The 22,424-nt window shown below is 33.8% G+C and overlaps 1 protein-coding gene across 3 annotated transcripts in view; it reads right to left on the bottom strand.

The window, feature by feature from the left end:
* Gpc5 (glypican 5) overlaps positions 1-22,424 on the bottom strand; it is a 624,390-nt gene that overhangs the window by 335,399 nt on the left and 266,567 nt on the right. For all 3 annotated transcript variants that reach the window (XM_046454999.2, XM_058582790.1, XM_058582791.1), the window contains exon 5: positions 9,347-9,472. In XM_046454999.2, the coding sequence (XP_046310955.2) occupies positions 9,347-9,472 (126 nt within the window). The remainder of the gene's footprint in view (positions 1-9,346; positions 9,473-22,424) is intronic.

Genomic DNA, 22,424 nt, shown 5'->3' on the forward strand with positions numbered 1-22,424 from the left:
GTAACAAGTTAAAAATAGTCCACTTGTACAGTGTCAATATGGGGAGAAACTGAGCAGGCACATGGTGATGGCTGGTGTTCAACCTCATTTTGTTCTAGGGACCCTGTTTGTAATACACATTTGCCTCAAAAATTCAGTGGATGAGGGGAAGTGACAATGAATACAGCAGCCTTAGAACTGTCATGTCATCCAAAACAATCTGTCGTATGATGCACTGAAATTTAGCATGGCTGAAGAGATTTATTTCCAGTCAACTGATGGTTCATTGTGATCAACTATAAGCCTGACCAGCGATTCATTCCTCAACTACTGCTCAGGAACAAAAGTTTTCTTTTGATTTCTGTAATGCTTTGTCTTTGTATCTTAACTTTAAGTTCTCCCATGACAAATATGATTTATTGATTGTACAAGACAGAACATCCCTGCACAGTTGCAGTATTTGATGAACTGCCTATTAAGATAGATTTTCCCTACTTCTAGCCCTAATGAGATAAACTTCTGGTGCATTAATAAAGAATTATCTCTTACTCTCAACCCCAAGTCCCTAATATTGATTTTTGTTGTCTCGTAAACTAACCTTTGCACATAATTGTTTTCCCAATGGGCGTCTTCTGATCCAAGATAGAATCCATCCAGTGAAGAGAGACATTCAGTACACGAGAGAAAATGTATGTATCTTGTTTAATCATAATATGATTTAACAGTTGTTGAATGTTTACTATGTGACAGCTAGTATTCTAAGTTTTTTATGTAAATAATTCTTTTCATTTTCAAATACTAGGTAAGCATTGCTTCAACCATATTTTAAAAATAAGAAAACTCCTACACTTAAAGTTTAATAAATATACCTAAATTTATATTAGTAGTAAGTGGCTAATCTTTATCAAGAACCTTGGTAGCTTGGCTCTTGAACCAATGAGTTTTATCAGCTTTCTGAATGAATGGGTATACTATACTGAATGAGAGAAGAGTTCATTCTAAGTAGTTAGAACATGACCATGAAGCTGAAATAAAGAGACCAGCAAGAAGGAGAAAACAATATGAAAGATTTTGCACAAATGGAAATAATGTGGTAAGGAGGCCTCCAAACTTGGAGCATTTCACTGAAGAATACATTTGCTCCTAATCTCTCTCTTGCTTCCAAGATTTTGATTAAAATTGTATCTGATCTTAAACATCTTGTAAACTAATCACATCTGAATTTGTTCATGATTTGTCTCCTCTATATTCTGATCTATATAGGAGATAATCATAGGTCTGTCTTTTCCATCACTGTAACCCCACTGTCTAGAACAGTGTATGTGACAGAGTATATACCCAACAAGTTGATTTTATTGTGCTTTCCTATGTTTTTATATTTATTATTTTCTTAGAGTTTTCAAACATAACAAATACACAGAGAATACTACAACATCCCTGGACCATCTTAGAGCCTCAGTGATTAACCACTCAGAAAACCTTGTTTCTTGTGGAGGATGACTCTCTTCCCCCCATTCACTGAATTATTTAAAAGTATTCTCAGACATCATCTCATCTCATCCATAAATATTTCAGAGAAGTTATTTTACATTAAGGAAAGGAGATACATATCACATATTGCTTCTTTCATTAAAAACTTTGAAATCCCCTAAATCAAATGGAATGTCTTTCACACAAAAACTTGTGGGATTTTATGCCATTTTTATTTCAGAGTCTTCTTTGTTGTGCATATATTGTGAATATGTTTCTACACATTTTTATATTCCAAATTCCTTAAAAATTGAGACAATATCTTACATAACTTTATGTTCCATTCAAAGTGTAATGCAGTTTCTTGAACACGAATCCAGTATTTTTGCCTGTCCCCCAACTACTTTGAAATACACATAAAAGAATGCAAAGTACTTTGTTTCCATCTCAGCTAAGAACAAAAAATAGATGGCACATACTCCCTCATCCTCCAAAGTGAGGTACTAGGCATGAAAAGCAAATGACAGAAGCATGGTTTTTAGTTCCACAGCTTGACATTCACATTAACTATATGATAGATACTGAAAAGGTCAAATAGGAGAATTTATTTTAAAAAAGTTGTTTGGACTGCTATGGTATTCCTTCATTTGTTCATCCTAAGTGAAAGAGATTGAAGAATCCTTAGAGCTAGAAGGAGCTCTGTAGTAGACTTGTGGGAAAGAAGGAAGGAAGGAAGGAAGGAAGGAAGGAAGGAAGGAAGGAAGGAAGGCAGACACAGCAGAGAAGGGGCCAGGTTTCCAACACACCATGTGGGAGATAAAGAACCCACCAAAACATCTCAGCAGAAAGGGACCAAAGGCTTACCATCAAATAAAGAAGTGCAAGGAAAAGTCATTGTCATTGTCATTGTCTATAACCCTAAGGAAGCAACCCTTAACACCTGCCAAAAGAGGCATAAAAGAGATATCAAGAAAGTTTCTGTCAAAAGAGCATTCTTTTGCCTCTTCTTTCTCCCATTCTTACTCCATTATGGATTGGATACTTTCATTACAGAATTTAACTTCATAAGGTTAATCAGTAACCAAAGATCATTTAGACACTAACAGTAACAGTAACCAAAAATGTTTTGAGAACTGTCCATTATTCCATTCTATTGACAAATAGCCTTCCAGTAGATTTAATACCACCGATTTAATGCCTTTCTGAGTACAGGTCTCTGAGTATAATAATTACATGCCTAGCAATGAGATAAGTGATTGGGCTGAGGTTATAGCTCAATGGCAGAGCACTTGCTTAGCCTGCGTGAGGCCCAGGTTTAATTCACAGTACAGCCAAAAAATTAAAAAAAAAAAAAAGGATTACCAAGTCCCATTTAAAAGAAAGGATTCAAAAGAAATGTCTAAGTTTGGAAGATGAGATAGCATGCAATTTATTGACCAATTAATGTAGCATTTCAGAAAGACCAAAATATGTATATTAGCTTGAGAATGACGGGTTGTTTCCTGGGTTTCAACAGCAGTTAGGAGTGTCAGTATTTGGAGAAAAGTTGATAAATGTACATTGCCCTGTTAACATCTTCTATATTGTTGGCTATAGACCCAAACCATGGGATAGCTACTTCAGAGATTGCCATTTAAATAAGAATTATCTGCCAAGAAAGTATTCTAGAGTAAGGCAGAGAGAGGTTTCCAGTGGTACACAGTGCATAGCCATGAATCTTTGAGATTTATTTTTTGTTCATTCCCAATCTCATATATCAGCTGCACTTGTATTTGTCCAGTTGGGCCTAGAGTGTAGACTCTGCAATGCAAGGATTCCCACAGTCCCTTTCAATATATCTAAAACTACCTTTTCATTTCTGCCACCAAAGAACTGAAGTATCTCAATTCTTTCCTTACTGAAGATCATAAACTCAGACTTTCTACTTTGGGCAAGTGTTTGTACTTTTATTCACCCCAACCCCAGTGCTTCATCTTTTTTGTTTGGGAAAATCCCAGCCCAATATGTTTTTAGTTCAAAACAGTTGATACTAGTAGTGTTTTCTAGACTTTGGTTTCACAAAAAAAAAATCAATGGAAGTACATTCTATACATGATCTTAAAGTTAAATCAGAAAAGAAAAAAGAAAAAAACCTCCCATTCAAATTTAGCCACAGGTAGAAACTTTAATGATTCATTTCTCTTATTCTATTCTTCCTTTCAGATACCCAACTTCACTTTAGAAACACATATTACATACTAAAGTATTTTCGTAAAGCCGCTTCTCAAAGCACCAAATCTCTTAGTTCTCACGAACACTTATAAAAATTCCATTTCCTCATAGTCTTCTTATCTTCAAAAAAATTACTCAGAGGGGCTGGGGATGTGGCTCAAGTGGTAACGCTCTCGCCTGGCATGCGTGGGGCGCTGGGTTCAATCCTCAGCACCACATAAAAAAAAATAAAGATGTTGTGTCCACCGAAAAACTGAAAAATAAATATTAAAAAATTTTCTCTCTCTCTTTAAAAAAATTACTCAGAGATATTCAACGATATTGTTTTTAGCCTCTCAGATAATAGAGGAGTTATATTTTTAAAGAAATTATAATAGATAAAGAAAAAAATATAAATCATATAAATGCAAAAAGTATTATAGTGGCCTTGCTGTACTTAGGAGTAAAAATAAAACACAAACGCTGGGTTGAGGCTCAGTGGTACAACTCTTGCGTAGCACATGTGAGGCACTAGGTTTGATCTGTAGTACCACATAAAAACAAATAAATAAATAAGATAAAGGTATTGTGTCCATCTATAACAACAACAACAACAAATTTAGGAACACAAATAAAGGGATTCATTTCTCTAGGATTCAAGATAAAGTGGGAGTTTGAAAAGCTGTCTATACAGTTACATGGGGAAAATAATGTAGTTGAAAATTATTCTGTCAATATTGGGAATTTCAAGCTCCATGGTAAATTGCTGAGAAATGAAAGGAGACATCTCCAAATCACATTTTTTGAGTAACCTCTAATTTTGGACTAAATACAATGGGGCATAGATATGAAAACACTATTGGGAAGGTATTTTTCAACAATATTAGAAAACCTGATTGGATAGGTAAAATGTGAAAGTAAAACAAATAGGAAGCAGATGGTGTTTAAGATGTGAAAAACATATTGCTTTTGCACAGAAAACACAGCAAAAGCAACTAGTTGTTACATTAATAAAATAGAAAAATCCTGAAAACTGATTCTTCTAAAAATGAAGTTCCTGACATTTGAAAACTAGGCCACACTTTTAAAAAGGAAAAACAAAACTGAATGCTGTAAGATCAGGAAAAAATAAGATTGAAAGTAAAGTGGCTTTCAAGATACATAATAGATAAAAAGGTAAATTGAAAAAATAGAAAAATTGGCCAGGGAAAATGCAATTGACTGGGTAGAGTGGAAACTGGTAATAGGTAAGTACAAAATTTCAGACAGTTCTGTTTTTCTGTTTTTATCTGGTTTTAAAAATCCAATTATAATTATTTGAGAAAAGGGATCACCTTATAAAAGCTAAAAAAAAGTGGATTATGATAGAAGCATTCAGGAACATTAACTAAATCAAGATGAAGTGGAAATACTATGACATTAATTTTACAAGAGTACTTAACAGCTATTGACTAGTTTAAGAGTTGTTGTGGAGATCATAAATTCCTGGCGATTGAAGGAGAATTACTAGATTATCTGTCTATTAATCAAAAAGGAAGAGGAAGTTCTGGTAATTAAGAAGCTGTCACCTGAACTTCAATGCCCAGAGAGAGGAGTACAAATCATGGAACAATCAATTTGCAGTCACAGAGAACTGAGAGCAGAGTAGGGACTGACAAGTCTTTCAAAGAACAATCTCCTTTCATGCTAAATAAACAAAGGGGCTTGATAAGAGGGATCTCAGGAGATAAAGACTATGTGGATTTCAGTAAAAAATTTCATCTTAAAATTGTTTGAACTGTTGACCTTGGTGTTGCCATCCAGTGTATGTATAATTCAGTCATTAACATCAGTTGAATTAAAACAGATTCTGCTTCAGAAATTAAACTTGCTTTATACACTATACATATTTGAGATGTTTTCATGTACAAGCACAAAGGAATTTCACCTCTTTTGATGAGCACATCGGTGATTTCCCCCAGTTTTTACAGGACTGTAATGATATTGAAACAGTCTCTGTGCTTCTCCTACTCTTTGAGGCAGCACATCTGTGCACATAAATAATCTTATCAACCACCTCCTAAAAAATGCCTGCAGGAGAAGAAAGCTTGCCAAAATAATCACTCTGCTCTTATAATGAATGATAAACTCAATCTTGGCAACCAATTTAGCCATTGATGTGCTTGGTGTAATTTTCCAGGATGAACTTCAGTATTATAACCCACCATAAAAAGGAAAATAGTCTATATACATTCACTTGGCATCCATTTTCTCAAAATTGAATGGCATTATTTACCTTATCTAACTATACAGTCTCTGAAATGAATATCTTATGTGAGGATCACATTTAGTTTTTCACTCCTGCTCACTGCTATACTTCATTTTTTCTCAAGGAGAAAATGCTTAAAGATTTAACACTGCTATAGTCTTCTGGACTCAACTTCATATAGGAATGTTCTTAGGTAAATTCAGTAGTTCAAAATTGAACCATATCCATTACTGCTTTGACACAACAAGGTCACAAGTCATGGAAATCTAGTAGAAATTTAATGTATAAATAAATGACACTGTAAGTAGTACTCTTTGCAAATGAATTCTTACTTCTTTGCAAAAAGTTATAAAAAAGAAAAGAAAACAATAATGTCCCATATAAAGATCCCCTTCTTGAATCGCTACAACACCTGTTTTTATTAAAAATAAATATGTACGATAAAATTATAAAATAAAACTCCACCCATAGGACTTTGTTCTAAATTTAGATTAATAATTTCCTATAACCTTTCAGAAATAGTCTATGTAGAACAAATATTTGTATCCATTTTATTTATTTATTTAAGTATGCTGGTAAAAAATGATAGTATCTTGTTGCTAGCTACTTTTACTTAACAATTATTTCATAAAACATAACAGCATTTATAATTATGCATAATTTCTGACTGCTACATTTATTTCATGCTGGATACATATAATCAATCAACCAATGTATGAATATTTAGATTTTACCATTGAGTTTGCACTAAAAAAAGTCATTCTAAATTTACAATAAGATTTGAGTCAAAAATGGAATTATAATTAAAATTTTAAAAAGTCAAAGTAAACATGAAGTTTTTTCAACATCAAATAAAAAAGAAATATAGTCCAATCAACTCATTTTAGAGTATTAAAGTCTTGAAAGAATTAAACAAGCTAATGCTTATAAAACCCTTAGCTCACTGCTACAAAATAATCAGGGCTGAAATGCATTTATTTTGGAAAGAATCTAGTGATAGTCGTAAGAATGTAAAGTGTGTCTGTATCTGTTGGTTGCAAACCAAGGAGAGCAGGAATGGGTAGAGGACCCATGCAATAGCCATGAAAATTAAAAAAAAAAAAAAGAAGAAGAAGAAGGAGGAAGGAAAAACTGTCCACGAAGGCAATGAAATTAGAAGATTTTATTTGAAAATAGATGGACTCCAAGTGAAGCTTGTTCACAGGAACCTGGAATCTCTGTGCACTTGGAAGGGGCTAATAGACAGGAGGCCCAGGTATACAGGAAAGGAAAGGCATGAGCTTCCATCAGGACAACTAGTTGGTCTCTAAGTTGGAAATACTATCTCTCCAAAAATTTTTGTAAAATCATGGATTTCTCCAGTAGTATTTCCTATCACATAAACCTCAGACCAACTAGCAAGAAAAGTATGAGGAAAATGGAAACTAAAATTCTTACAGCTATAGATTTGGATGATGTAATGTATTTAATATATTTACATTATATGCTTATTTTTTCATTAATCACTGTGGGAGTCTCATTAGTCCTTGTAGAAAAAAATTATTAACACACATAAAATGTTTATCTGAAGTTGGAATAGTATGCAAAGAGAAAGCATAAAATATGATAGAAATGAATTACCCTAAACTAGAAATAGAAATCATATTAACATAACTACATTTAGAATTAAAAGTCCCACACATGCTATGACTGCTCTCAGTAAAAGCCAAATAAATATTTAGGAAATTCTTGCATTCTAATGTCTAAGAAACATAATGAAAATATAGCACTAGCCATATTGGCCACATATTTCATTTAAACTTCAAATTATAGCTCTTGTCTTCAAGGACCTTTTTCTAAGAACTTTAATAGTCTCTATGAACTATTCATATATATACTGTAAAATAATTATTTAATATTTCAGGAATGTAACTTTTAACAATAATGAACATTATCAGCCAGAAATGTGTAAATAGATTCTATTATATAAACTGACACTAAACTTGATCTTAGTATGTATTTATCATAGTGTAATGAATTTTTTGAGGAATACCCAAATAAGCTCAAATGATAGACAATGCAGGAATGTCAAGAGGTGAAATGATGATTAGATTATGAAAGCTGTAACTTAATCAATGAATTAAGCTACTTGATCAGTTATTAATATGAGTAGATTATTAGGCCTTATGTAACAGTAGTCATGGTTAGAAATAGCTCACTGGAGTGGTACTCTTGGGATTATATATCTTGTCCCTCAATCCTCCTGCACTCTCTTTGCTTCCCAGAGGCTATGAGGTGAGCAGATCTCCTCCACCAAGCCCTTCCACCCTGAAGTCCTACCTCACTCCGACCTATAGCAATAGAGTTGGCTGATCATGGATCAAACCATCAGCCAAAATTAACTTTTCCTCCTTTAAGTTGTTCTTGTCAGATATTTTGGTCACAGCAACAAAAAGCTGACTAACACACATGCTAAATTTAATTTGGTAAATAACATTTTAAATGAACTCATTGCTTTTCTGATAGCTGAATCACCTGTCTTCATAAGGAGTATGTGTTTTGTTTTTAAGTAAGAAAGCATACCTAATCCTATATTCTTTTTTGTAGACTGTTCAAAATAAGCACATTTTAACAGATACAAATCCAAAGTACACATTTTAATGAATAAAGTACATAAATTAAAAAGTCTATTTTATTTTAGGTTTTAAAATTCAAATATATACTCAAAGTCTCATCATCCCACATTCTATTAAAGTCGCCAGCATTGGCAAATCAAGGGACTAATTTCCAACCAGTTTAATTAACCATAGAGGGAAAATTTAAGACTTTCTCATCTTTAGGAGATTATTTGAGAGTATAATCAGTGATAAGAAGCCAAGGAGAAGAAGCTGTCAAAGATATTCCACATAGGGAGGGAAAAGGGTAAAAGTGAAATTTTACTCCTAAGTATGAAAACAACTGACAGATACAAATAAACAATGCTTCAAACAGACATACATAAAAGTGCCCCCAATAATAAACATATGCTTTTTCTATCTTTTTTTTTCCCTTTATCTCTCTCTTAAACAGACCACTGTAAGAAGAAACCATTAAAATTACTGAGGCACATTTTCATATATCAATGAATTCTTGCGTGGTATTTTCATTCTACTGAATTCCCTTATTTCTAATTGTCATGAAATTAAACTCAAAAAAGTGATAAAATGATTGGAGGATAAGTCATACTTAAAATAAAAGTAGGATTGTTGTATAATTTACAAGTAGGTGGAAATGAAAAGAGAACCTTTTAAAAAAACTACAGAATATTATATTTTTAAAATGTCAAAAAGAATCAGATTTTCTTTGAACAAACTAAAGAGAAAAAATTGCTCTCTAACTTGTGTGGCAAAGTTAAAACTGAAGTAATTCATTCAAGATTCAGGAAAAGAAAGGGAGGATGACAAGCAGTTATGTTTTCACAGACCATGAAACATAAAATACCTTTTTACTAGATCTTCTCCATTCCAGCAGGGCAGCCCATCCACAGCAGCTAATTCATTAACACAAAGCTGATCAGCCAGGCTGCCATAGAATGACCTGTACAGTCGAAGACTGTTGATAAATTCTCTGAAAGAACAAAGAAGACAATTAATCCTCCAAATCCATAATGACTGTTAACACAAATGACATATATTGTTGTATATAATGTTTAGAATGCAACATTTTTGTTTTCTCACGCATTTTCACATATTTCAGATACTTTTCAAATAATCAGGAACAATATATTATCCTGAAAAAAGAATACTAACATTCAAATTTATTCTTTGAATAAAATTTTTCACTGGGTATGAATATTATATAATTCCAGGTGCAAGACATTGTGAATACTCCATACCAGTGTTTGTTATCTGTCTCTCTCTCTCTCTCTCTCTCTCTCTCTCTCTCTCTCTCTCACACACACACACACACACACACACACACACTCATGTACCCTTCATTAACCTCCCTAAAGTCCTCACTAGCTGCTGGCATCAAAACTCAGTGATACTAATTATTTTCTTTTTCCATGAACAAAATGTCAGATGCTTACAACATGCTAATTAATTGCCTACTGATTAAAAGTTTATTAGACTTGGGTTATTTTCCTATCTGGATCTTCTCTTTGGTATCTAAGAATATAAACTAGTAAGTCTTTACTAACTATGACCCAAAACCCCAGCTATACAAGATTTTCATAAGCATGAAAACAAAAGTGATAAAGTAATTGGAGAGTTTAATATTTAATATGTTAAATGAAGTTTTTGTCCTCCCACATTACTTCCTGTCCCCCTAAAAATTATGGGAGAAAAAAAAAACAGAATAAAAATCCAGGTTCGGGTATTTTTAATTTAGAAGGTCAAGACTTCTGAGTTGTAAAACCAAGACTTTGAAGTACAAAAAACTTGAGTCTTAGCATTTCAAAATATCAAGACCTAAAGAGATTAGCTCCATATTTTTCACATAAACAAATATTCTAGAAAAAGAAATGACAATCTCTATCCTGTTACAGAGGAGATATTCTCTTCAATAGAAGAGAGGAGCAGGAGAAGGAAACATTGGGAGGAAAGCAAACTACATTTCAACTGCTCATTTATGGGATGAGCAGTTGAAATGTAGCAATTATGGAATCACATATTTGAAAATGAGATCAAACTGGAGTGATGCTAAGTTATAGCTGGAATAACCAATTTTGAAAAAATTAATTCTGATTTTGACAGCACTGTTGATTAACTGCATTAATTTTACAATTCTCTTTCTTTTTAGTTTTTAAATAACTATGGAAATTGTTGGAGTTGATATGTAGGAAGAATAAACACGATTTTAAAAAATGTAGCATGAGAAAACATATTTTCACATGATTAGAAGTTATCATAGCAAGAATTCATTTTTAACAAAACTTTACCAGATTAGTAACCACAAAATGACTATAAAAGGCATAAATCTCACTCAACTCTATCTTATGATTGATAAAAAATTTTATTTTCTTGATTTCACAGCAGTTATATTTTATATTACTACTTTAAGTCAGCTTCCTGTACTAGAAAATAAGTCCCTCTCTGATAGATATATCCTTAACTTAAATGCATGAAAAAATATCAATTCTTTCACCCATGACAACATAATTATTTTTTTGAGAAAGTAACAATTACTTTTTGAATGGAAGGATTTGTGACTTCTGCCCTAAATTTTATTTACTATAAATAATCATTTGTTTGGCATCAAAATTTTTTTTCTAGAAATGAAGAGGCCTTGCACAGATTGTTGAGAACTCAAAAATGATAGTATAAAGCTGAATACATATTTTTAATGGACCCCAACCCACCTACTCCAATCTTAGTGATAGTATCTAGATTCATTTCTCCCTTCACAACCAGCAGCCACCAGTAGAGAAGCCTACATTTTTCTTTTCCTGTCCCCTTTTCACAGTGCTATGCTGCCATAGCTTTAGTCCAAGCCCTTATTATCTTCTCTGTACTTATTGCACAGAGACTCCATATCTCCAACCCCAGCCTCTCCCCTTAATAAACACCTCCCATTCTCAATGAGAATCTCCTTCTAAAATTCAAAGGTAATATGCCATTGAGCCTGTCACTCACTTGCTTAAAGCCAATCAATGGCCATTCTCTAAGGCATGAAATCCAAACTTCTTAGAAAGGCATATTAAGATACTTTCTCATCTCAATTTGGGCAGTAACTGAAGCCATACTGTAGGTCCCATAAAAAAAGGAAAGGTATCTGATGTTCCCCTCAAATATCTTCATACCTTTGCACATGCTTGCTCTGAATGGTAACTCAGAATATCTCATTCTATGAATAATCAGCTATCCTGTTTTTGTCACAAAGTACTAAGCACGATTGGGTACCCAGCTCTAGGTACTTGGTGTGTGATACAATCCCAAGTGTTGGCACTAGGAATTCACTAGTAAACAAGACAGTCCCTGCTTTCTAAGAATATACACTTTGATGAAAATCCACAAGAATAATGTGATTAGAACCAAGGTTTAGGCAGGAGAAGAATCAGGAAATATTTACAAACAAGGTAACACTTTAGTGTTCCACGCAAAACAAACAAAACAAAAACCAAAAAATCAGGATGGGCAAAGGTTAGAAGAAAATATGCTAATATTTTTTGGGGATGTGCTTATGGAAAGAAATTATGGCAAAAAAATAGGAAGAAACTAATTTAATCAGCCTTATTGATCATCATAAGGTATTTTAGACTTATTCAGAAGGAAGTTAGACTCATAAATGATTTTCAGGAAGAAAGTGACATCATCACAGAACAATGTAGAAATAGAAAAGTAGTGAAGTCACCTTGCGGGCTATGAACCAAATTCAAGGGGAGAAAAATAGAACATGAAAACAACTTGCCAGTGAATGTCATGAACAGTTATATGTTTAAAAGACATTAGGAGTCTAGAATTGGCAGGTAAAGAAAGCACTCTATAATAAATTTGAATTAATTTTTGCCCCTGTGATGACTGCAGCAATGATTGTATCATACATCAAGTTTAAAAATGAGGAAGGGAATATCACAGTGGGCCACACTACACTTACACCTACCCTCATCCTGTTCAATATTTCCATTGTCTTTGACACATGTCACTTTTTAACCTATCATGTAATACATGTGCTCAATATACCTCACTGTTTCTTATATGTCTCCTGGCTCTAGAATAAAAGATTCAAGGAGGTAAGGGTATTTGTTTGTTCAGAGCTGTAGATTCTAGAGCAGTGAAGATGACATAGAGTAAGTCCAGTAAATAGTTATCAAATTAATCAGTGAGTAAAAATCATGGAATTAATCCTTCCAATCTCAATGTGTTTGGTTTGAGATTTCTTTGGAAGACTCAGGTTTAAAAAAAAAAATCAAGTAGAACCTTACTTTTCAAATTTTCTATGTGTAAACATGATCTGGGAATCTTGCCAATAGGCTCATTGAGATTTAATAGTTCTATGGTAGGGATCAAAATACTCCATTTCAAAAAAGCACAGATGAAGCTGCAGCTACTGGTACAAGAGACACGGGTGTTGTGGAGGTTTGCTGTCAAAGATGAGGCCTTGGAACTTAACATGGAATGCATTTGTGACCGTGCATGATCCACAGAATAAGGACATTACACATTACACATCCTTGGAAGAAGAGAAAGAAATATGAGGATATACATGAACAAAGAAAAGGCCCTATGAAAACAAAGGGAGAAGGTGTCCATCTCAAGCCAAGAAAAGAAACCTCAGGGGAAAAAACAAACCTGTTGACACTTTAACCTTGAACTTCACCCTCCACAACTGTGAGACAATGTGTTTTGGTATTTAAACTACTCAGCCTCTAGAATTTTAGTATGGCAGCCCTAGATGACTAATAAAATAATTAAAACATTTGAAGTAGAGTCATAGACTTGGAGATATAGATTTGGAGAGTGATGAGCATTCAAAGAGGATGAGAAACTAGAGGTAGCAAGTCTCAAAAAGGAAAATTACAGCAGATTTTTTAGGATTGTGCTTACTTGAACATAAGAGAAAATTGGAAATATTTGTATATAGAGGAACGAAGATAACAATTGTCATTAGCTTGTTCCCAAATACTCCAATTCTCTGCTTTCTGGGCATTTGACCCCCTGGAAGTTTAGCTGTGGCCTCAGGACTTGCTTTGGGTGTACCCGTTCTTTCATGGCTTGTGGTTTCAGAACTACCTTGTTGGTTATTCTTATAGAGAGAATAGAGGAAATAGAATACTAGTAGTCCTAGAGAGGACTACTGAAAGCCTTAACCACTGCCACAGAGCCAATTAATGTTGGTCTATTACCAGAATTCATACCTCTCTTCCCAAATCAATGTTCATCTTACTACATACATGACTCCTTTCCCAGTTTTAGCTGAAATGTCTCAGTGAATATAATCTTACATTCTTAAGATGATTCTAAAATTAAGTACTAGAAGAGTGACTACAACCATACAATTATTTTTCCACAATCATGAGAATATTTCCAGTTAAAATCGGGAGCCTAATAAATGCAGGGAGATATTAGAAGTTCCAGCTAATTATCCTTCAAGAACTGTACTACTTGTGACAGTTTTTCATTTTGTTCTTGAAATACAGAAATCAGACATAATTATTGAGAGTAATAGTTTAAAAATATTTAAAGGAAAAGAGGAAAATGTTCCTGGTCTCAGTATTTATTTGAAGTCTGTGTGTCAGATCCATATAAAAACTTAAACTCTTACTTGGGCTTGCAAAAGTATAACAGATGGTCCCCTTGCCCATAGTTTTGTCCTCCTTCTTTCTCCCCACACACTACAGCAAAAACCATATTACACACATTTCATAAAATGTCTCAGTATTTACTGAACCCGTTTCCAGGCTTAGCCCACTCAGTTTCCTCCATCCAGAACTGCCTTCTCCTCCTACTCTGTCTTTCTACCCATCCTTCAAGATCTCACTTAAATCTCACTTTCTCTCCAACTTCTTCCTTGACCAACCTGTGCAGCATTGTGAGGTTCATCCCTGTTTCTCGACCTGCACTTGTCCACTCACATCTTGTTCTCTGATATTATTATTCCTTTACATGTGAGTCTGTCTTCCTGAGTAGAAGATGTATTCTCTCAAGGCAAGAGCCATATTGTTCTCATTTCTCCAGGGTTTGGATTATAGCTGGTACCCAACACACATACAAATTCTTGCAGTCTTAGTTTTTATCAACCTCTAAAATTATAAGTTCCTACAAAAGTACATATTTTTTTAAAAATTATGATACCTTTAGAATACAGATGACTTTGAAACTTAACACTAATAAACTTAATACTAATAAACTTAATACTTAAACTTAATACTAGTGGAGCTATTCCTAGATGGTGGAACAATACTAGAGACCTTCCTAGAGTGTTGATTAGAAAAGAGGAGAAAAAAATCTAAAAGGCAGTATTGCAAGCTGTGTCAGACTCTACTTCAAGACAGCGTCCATGTACGTGTGATGTTGAAATTAACATGTGGAGACACATTAGTTGCACCTCTGTGTGATACAGCTATTATAATTAATACATCATAGATGTAATGTATGTAGACAGAGTTAAATCCCTAAGGGATCATCCATGATCATCCACTCCAGCAGCTCTCTGTCCTAGTTGCACATCACCACTAAGAAAACATTTTAAACTGTATGCCTAGATTTTTCTCTCAGACATTCAGATTCATTGATTTAGGGAATGATTCAAGAGTTTGGGTTTTGTGAATGCTTCCTTCAGGACCCTGATGTGAGCTGAGTTTCAAAACCAATGATTTAGCTTAACCTTTCATTTTATAAATTAGGAAAGTGAAAATCAGTGGAGTAAAAAGAAAATTCTGACTAGTTATTATTTAGTCAGGAATTTAGTCAACGCAGACTTCCATATCTTATTTAATTAATTAGCTAATTAATTAAAATGATATATCTTAGCAATATCTTTAGAAAATATTTCCACCTGTCCTTAAATTTTCATGTAAATTATCCTTTTTAACAAAAACACTTGTTCTTGGGTTGTTACAATAGAAAACAGATGAATCTCTTCTTGCCAAAGTCTACAGAATGCTGTATGTTCAGACAGAAGTGATCTATATATTGTGACTCATCTAAAATGCCCAATGCAGGAAGCAGGGAGTGGGGTAAATTCTAATCACTGGCTAATGACCATCTTTGTGCACTGTGCTAGCACAGTAAAGAATAAAAAGGCTTCAGCACAATTGCTCATTCATAGCCTGCAGCCTTGTTTGCCCTGAGCTTACTAAAGGCAAGGGAGAAACATGGACTAGCATAGTTATTGCTTCATTGCTTCCCATGCCCTTGAGGCCAACAATGCCAGAAAGGTCTGCTGACATATTACATGGTAAAAAATTAAATAAGGAAATGAAACCCACCCTGAAGTTGTCCTTTCTGGGTCTGTTGACATAATACTGCCCAGTTACTACTGTATAACTAAGCAACATCTCCAATTGGCTCTACTATTATCATTAACTTTATTTTTAATTTAAAAGTTACATATCTTCTACCAAGTGGTAAAATAATTAAAAGTGCATGAAGAGCAGGTTATTATGTGTCTCTCCATAGTATTTCCATCCCTTCTTCCTGAAGGAACCATGTCAACAGTCTGATGCTTGTCCTTCCTCAGCTTTCTCTGCATGCACACTGACAAGCAATCAGACAGGGGAGACAGACAGCTAAGATCTAAAGATAAAGAGACAGAGATTTATAGATGACCTGGTTTTGCAAACTTGGTACCAATCTGTATACATGGAGAAAACAGGAATTTTCTCACTATACAGCATATCCTGAACTCCTTTCAAGTTAACAAACATAGGTCTCACAGGTCTATATGTCTATAGAGCTGTTACACTATGTCATAAACTGAATATGGTAACAGTCACATAGTCTAACAAGATATTTCACTAAACTAATTTGGGTTTTTATTTATAAGACTAGTATACTCCTCATATGTATGTTTTGAAGAGTAGTGACCATGTAAGTCTCAAACTTTGCTGATTTTCTAGGGAGATGTTCTCCTTTAAGCATGTGGCAATAATCTACATTTGATTTTATGTTATACTTCCTAAGACATTTCTGGAAACAGCTATCTTCAAAAGGCACACCTCTCCATCTAATGGCCTCAACTAGTAGCAATTTGTTTCATTTAAAACATTTATAAATTGTCACATACTGTACTTCCACTCCTTTTTTCCCCATTGACTATAATACAAAAGAGACTATTTCTAACTTTGACCAAGGCTAATTATCTTAAAACATATTGGAGAAGAATCTTATTTTCAAATGGAGCTTTTCTCTATGGAATGTCTCAGACCACATGTTTCTTTATTTAATGACATGTATTGATTTTTTTTTCTACTCCTAAAGTCAGTCCACACATAATACAGAACCCAAATTAAAAGCAGGGCCTAGCACACTGTTTGAAAATATCTGTAGAACAAAGGTCAAATGTGCAGTTTGCTAGTTAATGGCCTGAGGCAAAGTTAAGGTTAATGTGGCACTAATGAGCAGGCTCAACCCTGTAGAGATGTCTGACCACAGCTGTCAAACAGTAGACATTTAAAATGTCAGTCTCCTGCTCAGCAGAGGAAATATATAATTACATGTTTCTAGATAAGAGCTATTTTCTCTTGCAGTTCTGAATCTATATTTAATCATTTAACTTTATTCTTACCTAAGTTATTCTATTTGACAAAATATTTTTAGCTTTCTATTCTATAGCAGTAACAGACCCATTGTAAATGCTTGAAAATAATTAAATTTATGGAATTAGATGAGGTATAGGGAGAGTTGAAGTCAAGTTTCTTAGCCCCAGAGAGATGGGAGGAGTAGGAGAATTCATCACTGGGAGCAATATATGGCACCAGGCACATTTATCACAAACATAAATGTGTTTCAAATATATTACATTCATATTTGATTAAAAAGAAAAAAAAAGTATTTGTTCTGAAAGAGAAATTCATGAAGTCTGCTCTCTGAACCTCACCTGAACTCACTGCTCATTATGGGAACTGTGACCTAAGGTTCGACACCATTTTCAGAGAGAAGAATTTTATTTTTTCTTTTCTGGTTAAGTGATTCCAGGTTTTTCCTTCTTCAGAGGAAGTCTTGTTCACATGACAGGATTTTCCTTCATTAAAGGATTGACTGTGATTTCTCAGCATAGCTGAGGGGTTAAGAATGGGTGGTAGGCTGAGGAGCAAGAGGGAAAATAATGGGAAAGAGAAATGGAAAGAAGCCCATGAAATTCACTAATATCCTTGATATCCTTGGCAGAGAGTTCATTTCTGACAGGTGCTTCATTTCTAGCCCTTTCTGGTAATTTTATGCGAGTCCTGAGCTAGAAGTTCATAGCCACCTGCACAATTAGGATATTTCCAGTCGTCCCTCTTCAAAGGCTTTTCAAACCCAACATTTTACCATTTAGTGTCCCAGTAAAACTGAAGGGATCCTTCTCTATGGTGATTTCAACCTACTTCCAAAACTAGGCTTTCAAAACTTGTTCTAATATCATTGTTCCATGATCTAAAAAAAAAAAAAAGTACCTTAAAATTAAGAACTGACTCTTTTCTTCATAAAAAAGGACTTTAAACAAAGTCTTTAACCTATTGTTTTAAATAAATACCAGACCACATGTTCAAGATTAAAAAATATATCAGATAATAGTAAACTGGACATGTATTTTAAAAGAGATGTGATATAATTACTCTACTTCATAACATTTTTGTTCATTTTAATTCAAATACACAATTAATTTCTCAATCCTAGTACCTTAAAGAAGTATTCTATTGATTTTATTTTTTCACGATTAAGTCAAAACCAGCAAGAAGGTTAAGTCGAATGTGGTATTTGCAAATGTGTTGATTTTCATGCATGTCATTCATACAAAGAATCGTTCTTGAGAACCTATATTCTGCAATTCAGTATTTTAGGTAAAAATCTCAAAAGTTTTTTTTTACAATAAGATATTTTTTTGTGGCTACGAATATTTTAAAACTAAACTTCATGACTTAGGGAACAGGAACATATTTTGTACAATGTTTAGTATTTCCTCTTGGGATGAGAAAAACAATAATAAAATATATTCTTTTTAATAATGAATGGACTTATTTATCCTATTTCTTTTTTCATTTTGCTCTTATAATCAGGTATTCTTGGGCGCATCCAAAAATTTATCTTATTGATGGACATATTTACCTGGTTTGAACTGTTCATGCATATTTTCAGATACTTTCTCTGTTTTAGTTCAAATAACTGTGTCTCTGGACTCTAATATAAAAATGGGCTTTAGGGTCAGGAAATCTACCACTTACAATCTATATTTCAAAGGCACTGGTAGATTTAAAATGTTGGATATGTTCTTTGACATGCAAAAGAATAAAAGAGGAAGCCAGTGCTTGATACTCTTGATGTAGATCAAGGACCCATGATGCTTCCAATGGAATTAATTTGGCTACTTTAGTAAAAGGAACAAGCTTCACTTAACATCTTGTTTTATCAGCTCCCATAGATTCTATGAAACATTCTGATATAATTTTTATATACTCATAAAAATAATCAATTTCACGATGTCGTGTACCTTGAATTCTCCTCACCTCTTTGAGAATTTCAGTAGGAAAAAAAATGGTAGCCCAATGTTAATTTCTTTTCAATCCTGCAGATGTTTACTGGCTTTCCCATCCCCCCCAACCCCCACCCACCCACCTTTTTTGAGGAAAATACACTCTCAGGCATATTATTTGGGGAAAACTTCATTCATAGTTTGTTTTCTACAGTGAAGAGATATTTTGAGTCATTAAATGAGATAACCTTAATCACCATTATGAACATTGTTGAAAGCTCTTGTTACATCTGGCAAAACTGCTACTTACAAATAGAAGGATTTTGCAGAACCCATTTGAAAACTGTCCAATTTAAAAACCATTCTTCTTAGAGCATAAAAATACATATCTGACTAATCTTTCAGTAATGAAAAATTTAGGAAGATTTACTTCTACTCACATTATCCTAAAGTTGACAGCCTCAGTATTACCAACATCATAATTTAACTGGAGGACCAAAGTCTTATGGAACACTGGTGAAAACTGAGGAATTTACAATAAATCTCATGCTTCCTGAAAAAAGCCTCTCCTTATCTAAGCCAGCAAGCTTATTAAAGTTCTAATTGTAGCCAATGATAGTTACACAAGATTTCTACAATTTTTGGTTCCTGTCACTATCAAAGCACAAAGTGGGATTCTGTTGGATACCAAACTATGTGCATATAGGCTCATCTAAGGTCAATCACAATTTGAGCTTATATTTTATAACAAGCAGTTAAAGCTGTCACTCCTTTCAGAAGAAGATAATAATATTTAATATTTGTTGAATTACTTGGGTTTAAAGATATTTCATGAAATGGCCATGAATTTTTCCATAAACATATATAGAAGATAAAAACAAATTCATTAATTTAAAAAAATATATATCTTATTTTTAATGTTCATTTCAGGAGAAGCAAATTGTTTTCCAATGCAACACAATTCTGCATGCATTTGTTTATGAACTTTCTTTTCCTGGGAATGCTTTATCACATTCTCAGTGGGATATGTGATCCCCAAATGTTAAGAACTAGCCTAAACTTTTGCCATATGTTTGTTCTGCCTTCTGGCATTCATTCTTCCTGTGTGCCTGGTTTTTGACCCCCTGCAGGTCCTGATCTTCATTATTCATGTAGGTCTTGACTCTGGCCTGCCTTGGAGCTTGTGTTCCCTCAGCGCCTGTCTAAAAGCTTTGTCTTGGCCTGCCCTGCCCTGGAAGCACTTACCACCACCACCTACCAAGCACTGTTTTAAATTAAACAGAAATTTTCTCACTGAAGGGAACATGACCTTTATTTTAGTAAATTAAACTTACAGGTAATAAATAATATTGGCACCTCAAAGAAGCACTAACTTCCTTTAGGAAATAGATTGTAAATTGCTTTCTTTACTACTATAAGTGATATTAAATTTTTCTCAAAGAGTTGATTTTTCTGTGACCTATGAATATTTCCATGGAAGTAATATTTGCATTTTTGATATATCATATTAAACCCAGTATATATCAATACTAATTACTATGTTTTAAAAAAACACATATACCCAGTGTACTATATCAAAAATTTTTTTTAAAAAATAAAAATTAGTTTATTTTGTTTTCATTAATAAAGTATTTTGATAGATAAGATTTGATTATAAAACTATAAACTCATGTATTTAAGTGAGCCAATTTTATATGAAACTATTCTGTCTATCTTAGCAATAATTCTAAATAGGATTAAGTGCTCTTATTTAATATAAGACTAAAGTTCTCCCAATTTAATCATTTCACTGTTCTTGATGCCCTGTCTCATTGTCTTCTTAAACTCTGCAATTTTGAGAGTCCTCTTCAATTTTTAATCTCAATAAATAAAATTGTTAATGTTCCAAGTGATAAAGTTCTCACTCAAATCATGATTTAATAAACACATTAGGATAAAATGGAATTGCCTGATATGATGTTCCAATTAATTCTGAAGAGAAATTTTGGGGAAAAAGATCCATAAACTACTTATATTTTGTTTGAAACATTACAAATACAATATTTTTTAAAAATTCCCCCCCAACGTGGCATCAAAAATTCTGCCTGGTATTAAAACTATCTTATTTTTATTAAGCACCTAGGACAGTCCTTACCAACAAATACACACCCATGAATGTAACCAATCCCCTTCATCCTGTGTTCTTCAGTGAGAGGCCTGGCTAATTGGAATGCTTGGTGGCGAACAGATGGGGCCCTGTGTTGAGGTTCTGTCTTAATTTATTGTCCTGGGGTTTTCCTAATTACCCACTTAATTGGCACAGCCACACCACTTTGAAATAACAATGTACAGCTAATTATCACCGATTTAAGCTTGCTAATAGCTTATTCTTACCAGCTAACTTCAAGAAATCAAGCAGAGAACAGGAATTGCCACAGGGAGATCCCTCTGCCTGGGATGGTTTAGACATCTATATGAGTGCAATATCCCATACAGCTGTACTGATTGGTTTCTGCCCAAAAGGAGGAAATAGCGATGTGTTGTTAGCTGTTTAAAGGAGCAGTAGCTCTTACTTGCTTTGCTCAACTCTGGAGACTACTGAAAGTAGCATGTATCAATAATCCAGAGTCTTCAATTAGACTGCACTGTGCATATAGAAAAAAAATACGGAAGATTGAACTGGACAGTCACATCTCCAAAACAAAAACAATCCAACTCCAGTTTGGTTCCCTTCTCTCCAAACTGAAAGATTTACATACATTATGAAGTTGTTTAGCACAAGTCTTATAAAAGGACACATTTTAATAATAAAATTGTTCATTTTCAAATGTTAGTACAAAAGAAAAGCATGTATCTAATAGAGAGTTTTCTATAAAGTGAGCAAAAGAGCAAGAGGGAGGAAAGAAAAAGTTATGAATTTGGTGCTATGGAAAGAAATATCTATAGTTATGATACTAAAATTCTTAGTTTATACTCATTCTGCATTTATTTTAGCTACTTTTCCAAATTCAGACATCTCTAGGTCAGATTTCTTAGAAGCAGTGCCCAAGACAGGAATTTGGAATCAGATAGATAATTCTTTGGAGAAAGGGAGTAAGGGAAAGAGGAGAGGGTGGGGAAGAAAAAGTTTAGCTGAAAATGTGAGTTTCAGCCAAAAATCACAGGGAGTGCTAAAGCACTAATTTCAATATCTTAAGAAAGGAGCAAACCTCTTACATCACCACATCCTGTCAGTTATTGCCTGTCAGCAGCTGACAAACAAGTGAGGTAGGTGAGAGTTTACCTACTCCTTAATGTAGATAAGATGGGTGGTAGCCTCTCTTGAAGATGACCACAACAATCTTCCCTTCATGCCATGTGTATCCCCTTCTAACAGTGAAAAGAGCTAAGCTGTGTAACCTATGGGATGTTGCAGAAATGAAAAAGTGTGGCTTCTGAGACTAGATTATAAAATTACAGCCCTTGCCTGGCTCTCTCTTAGATT

Source organism: Marmota monax, unplaced genomic scaffold (assembly GCF_021218885.2).
Source record: "Marmota monax isolate L192 unplaced genomic scaffold, Marmota_monax_Labrador192_F-V1.1 WCK01_AAM20220418_F8-fsc00026, whole genome shotgun sequence".
Lineage (NCBI taxonomy): Eukaryota > Metazoa > Chordata > Mammalia > Rodentia > Sciuridae > Marmota > Marmota monax.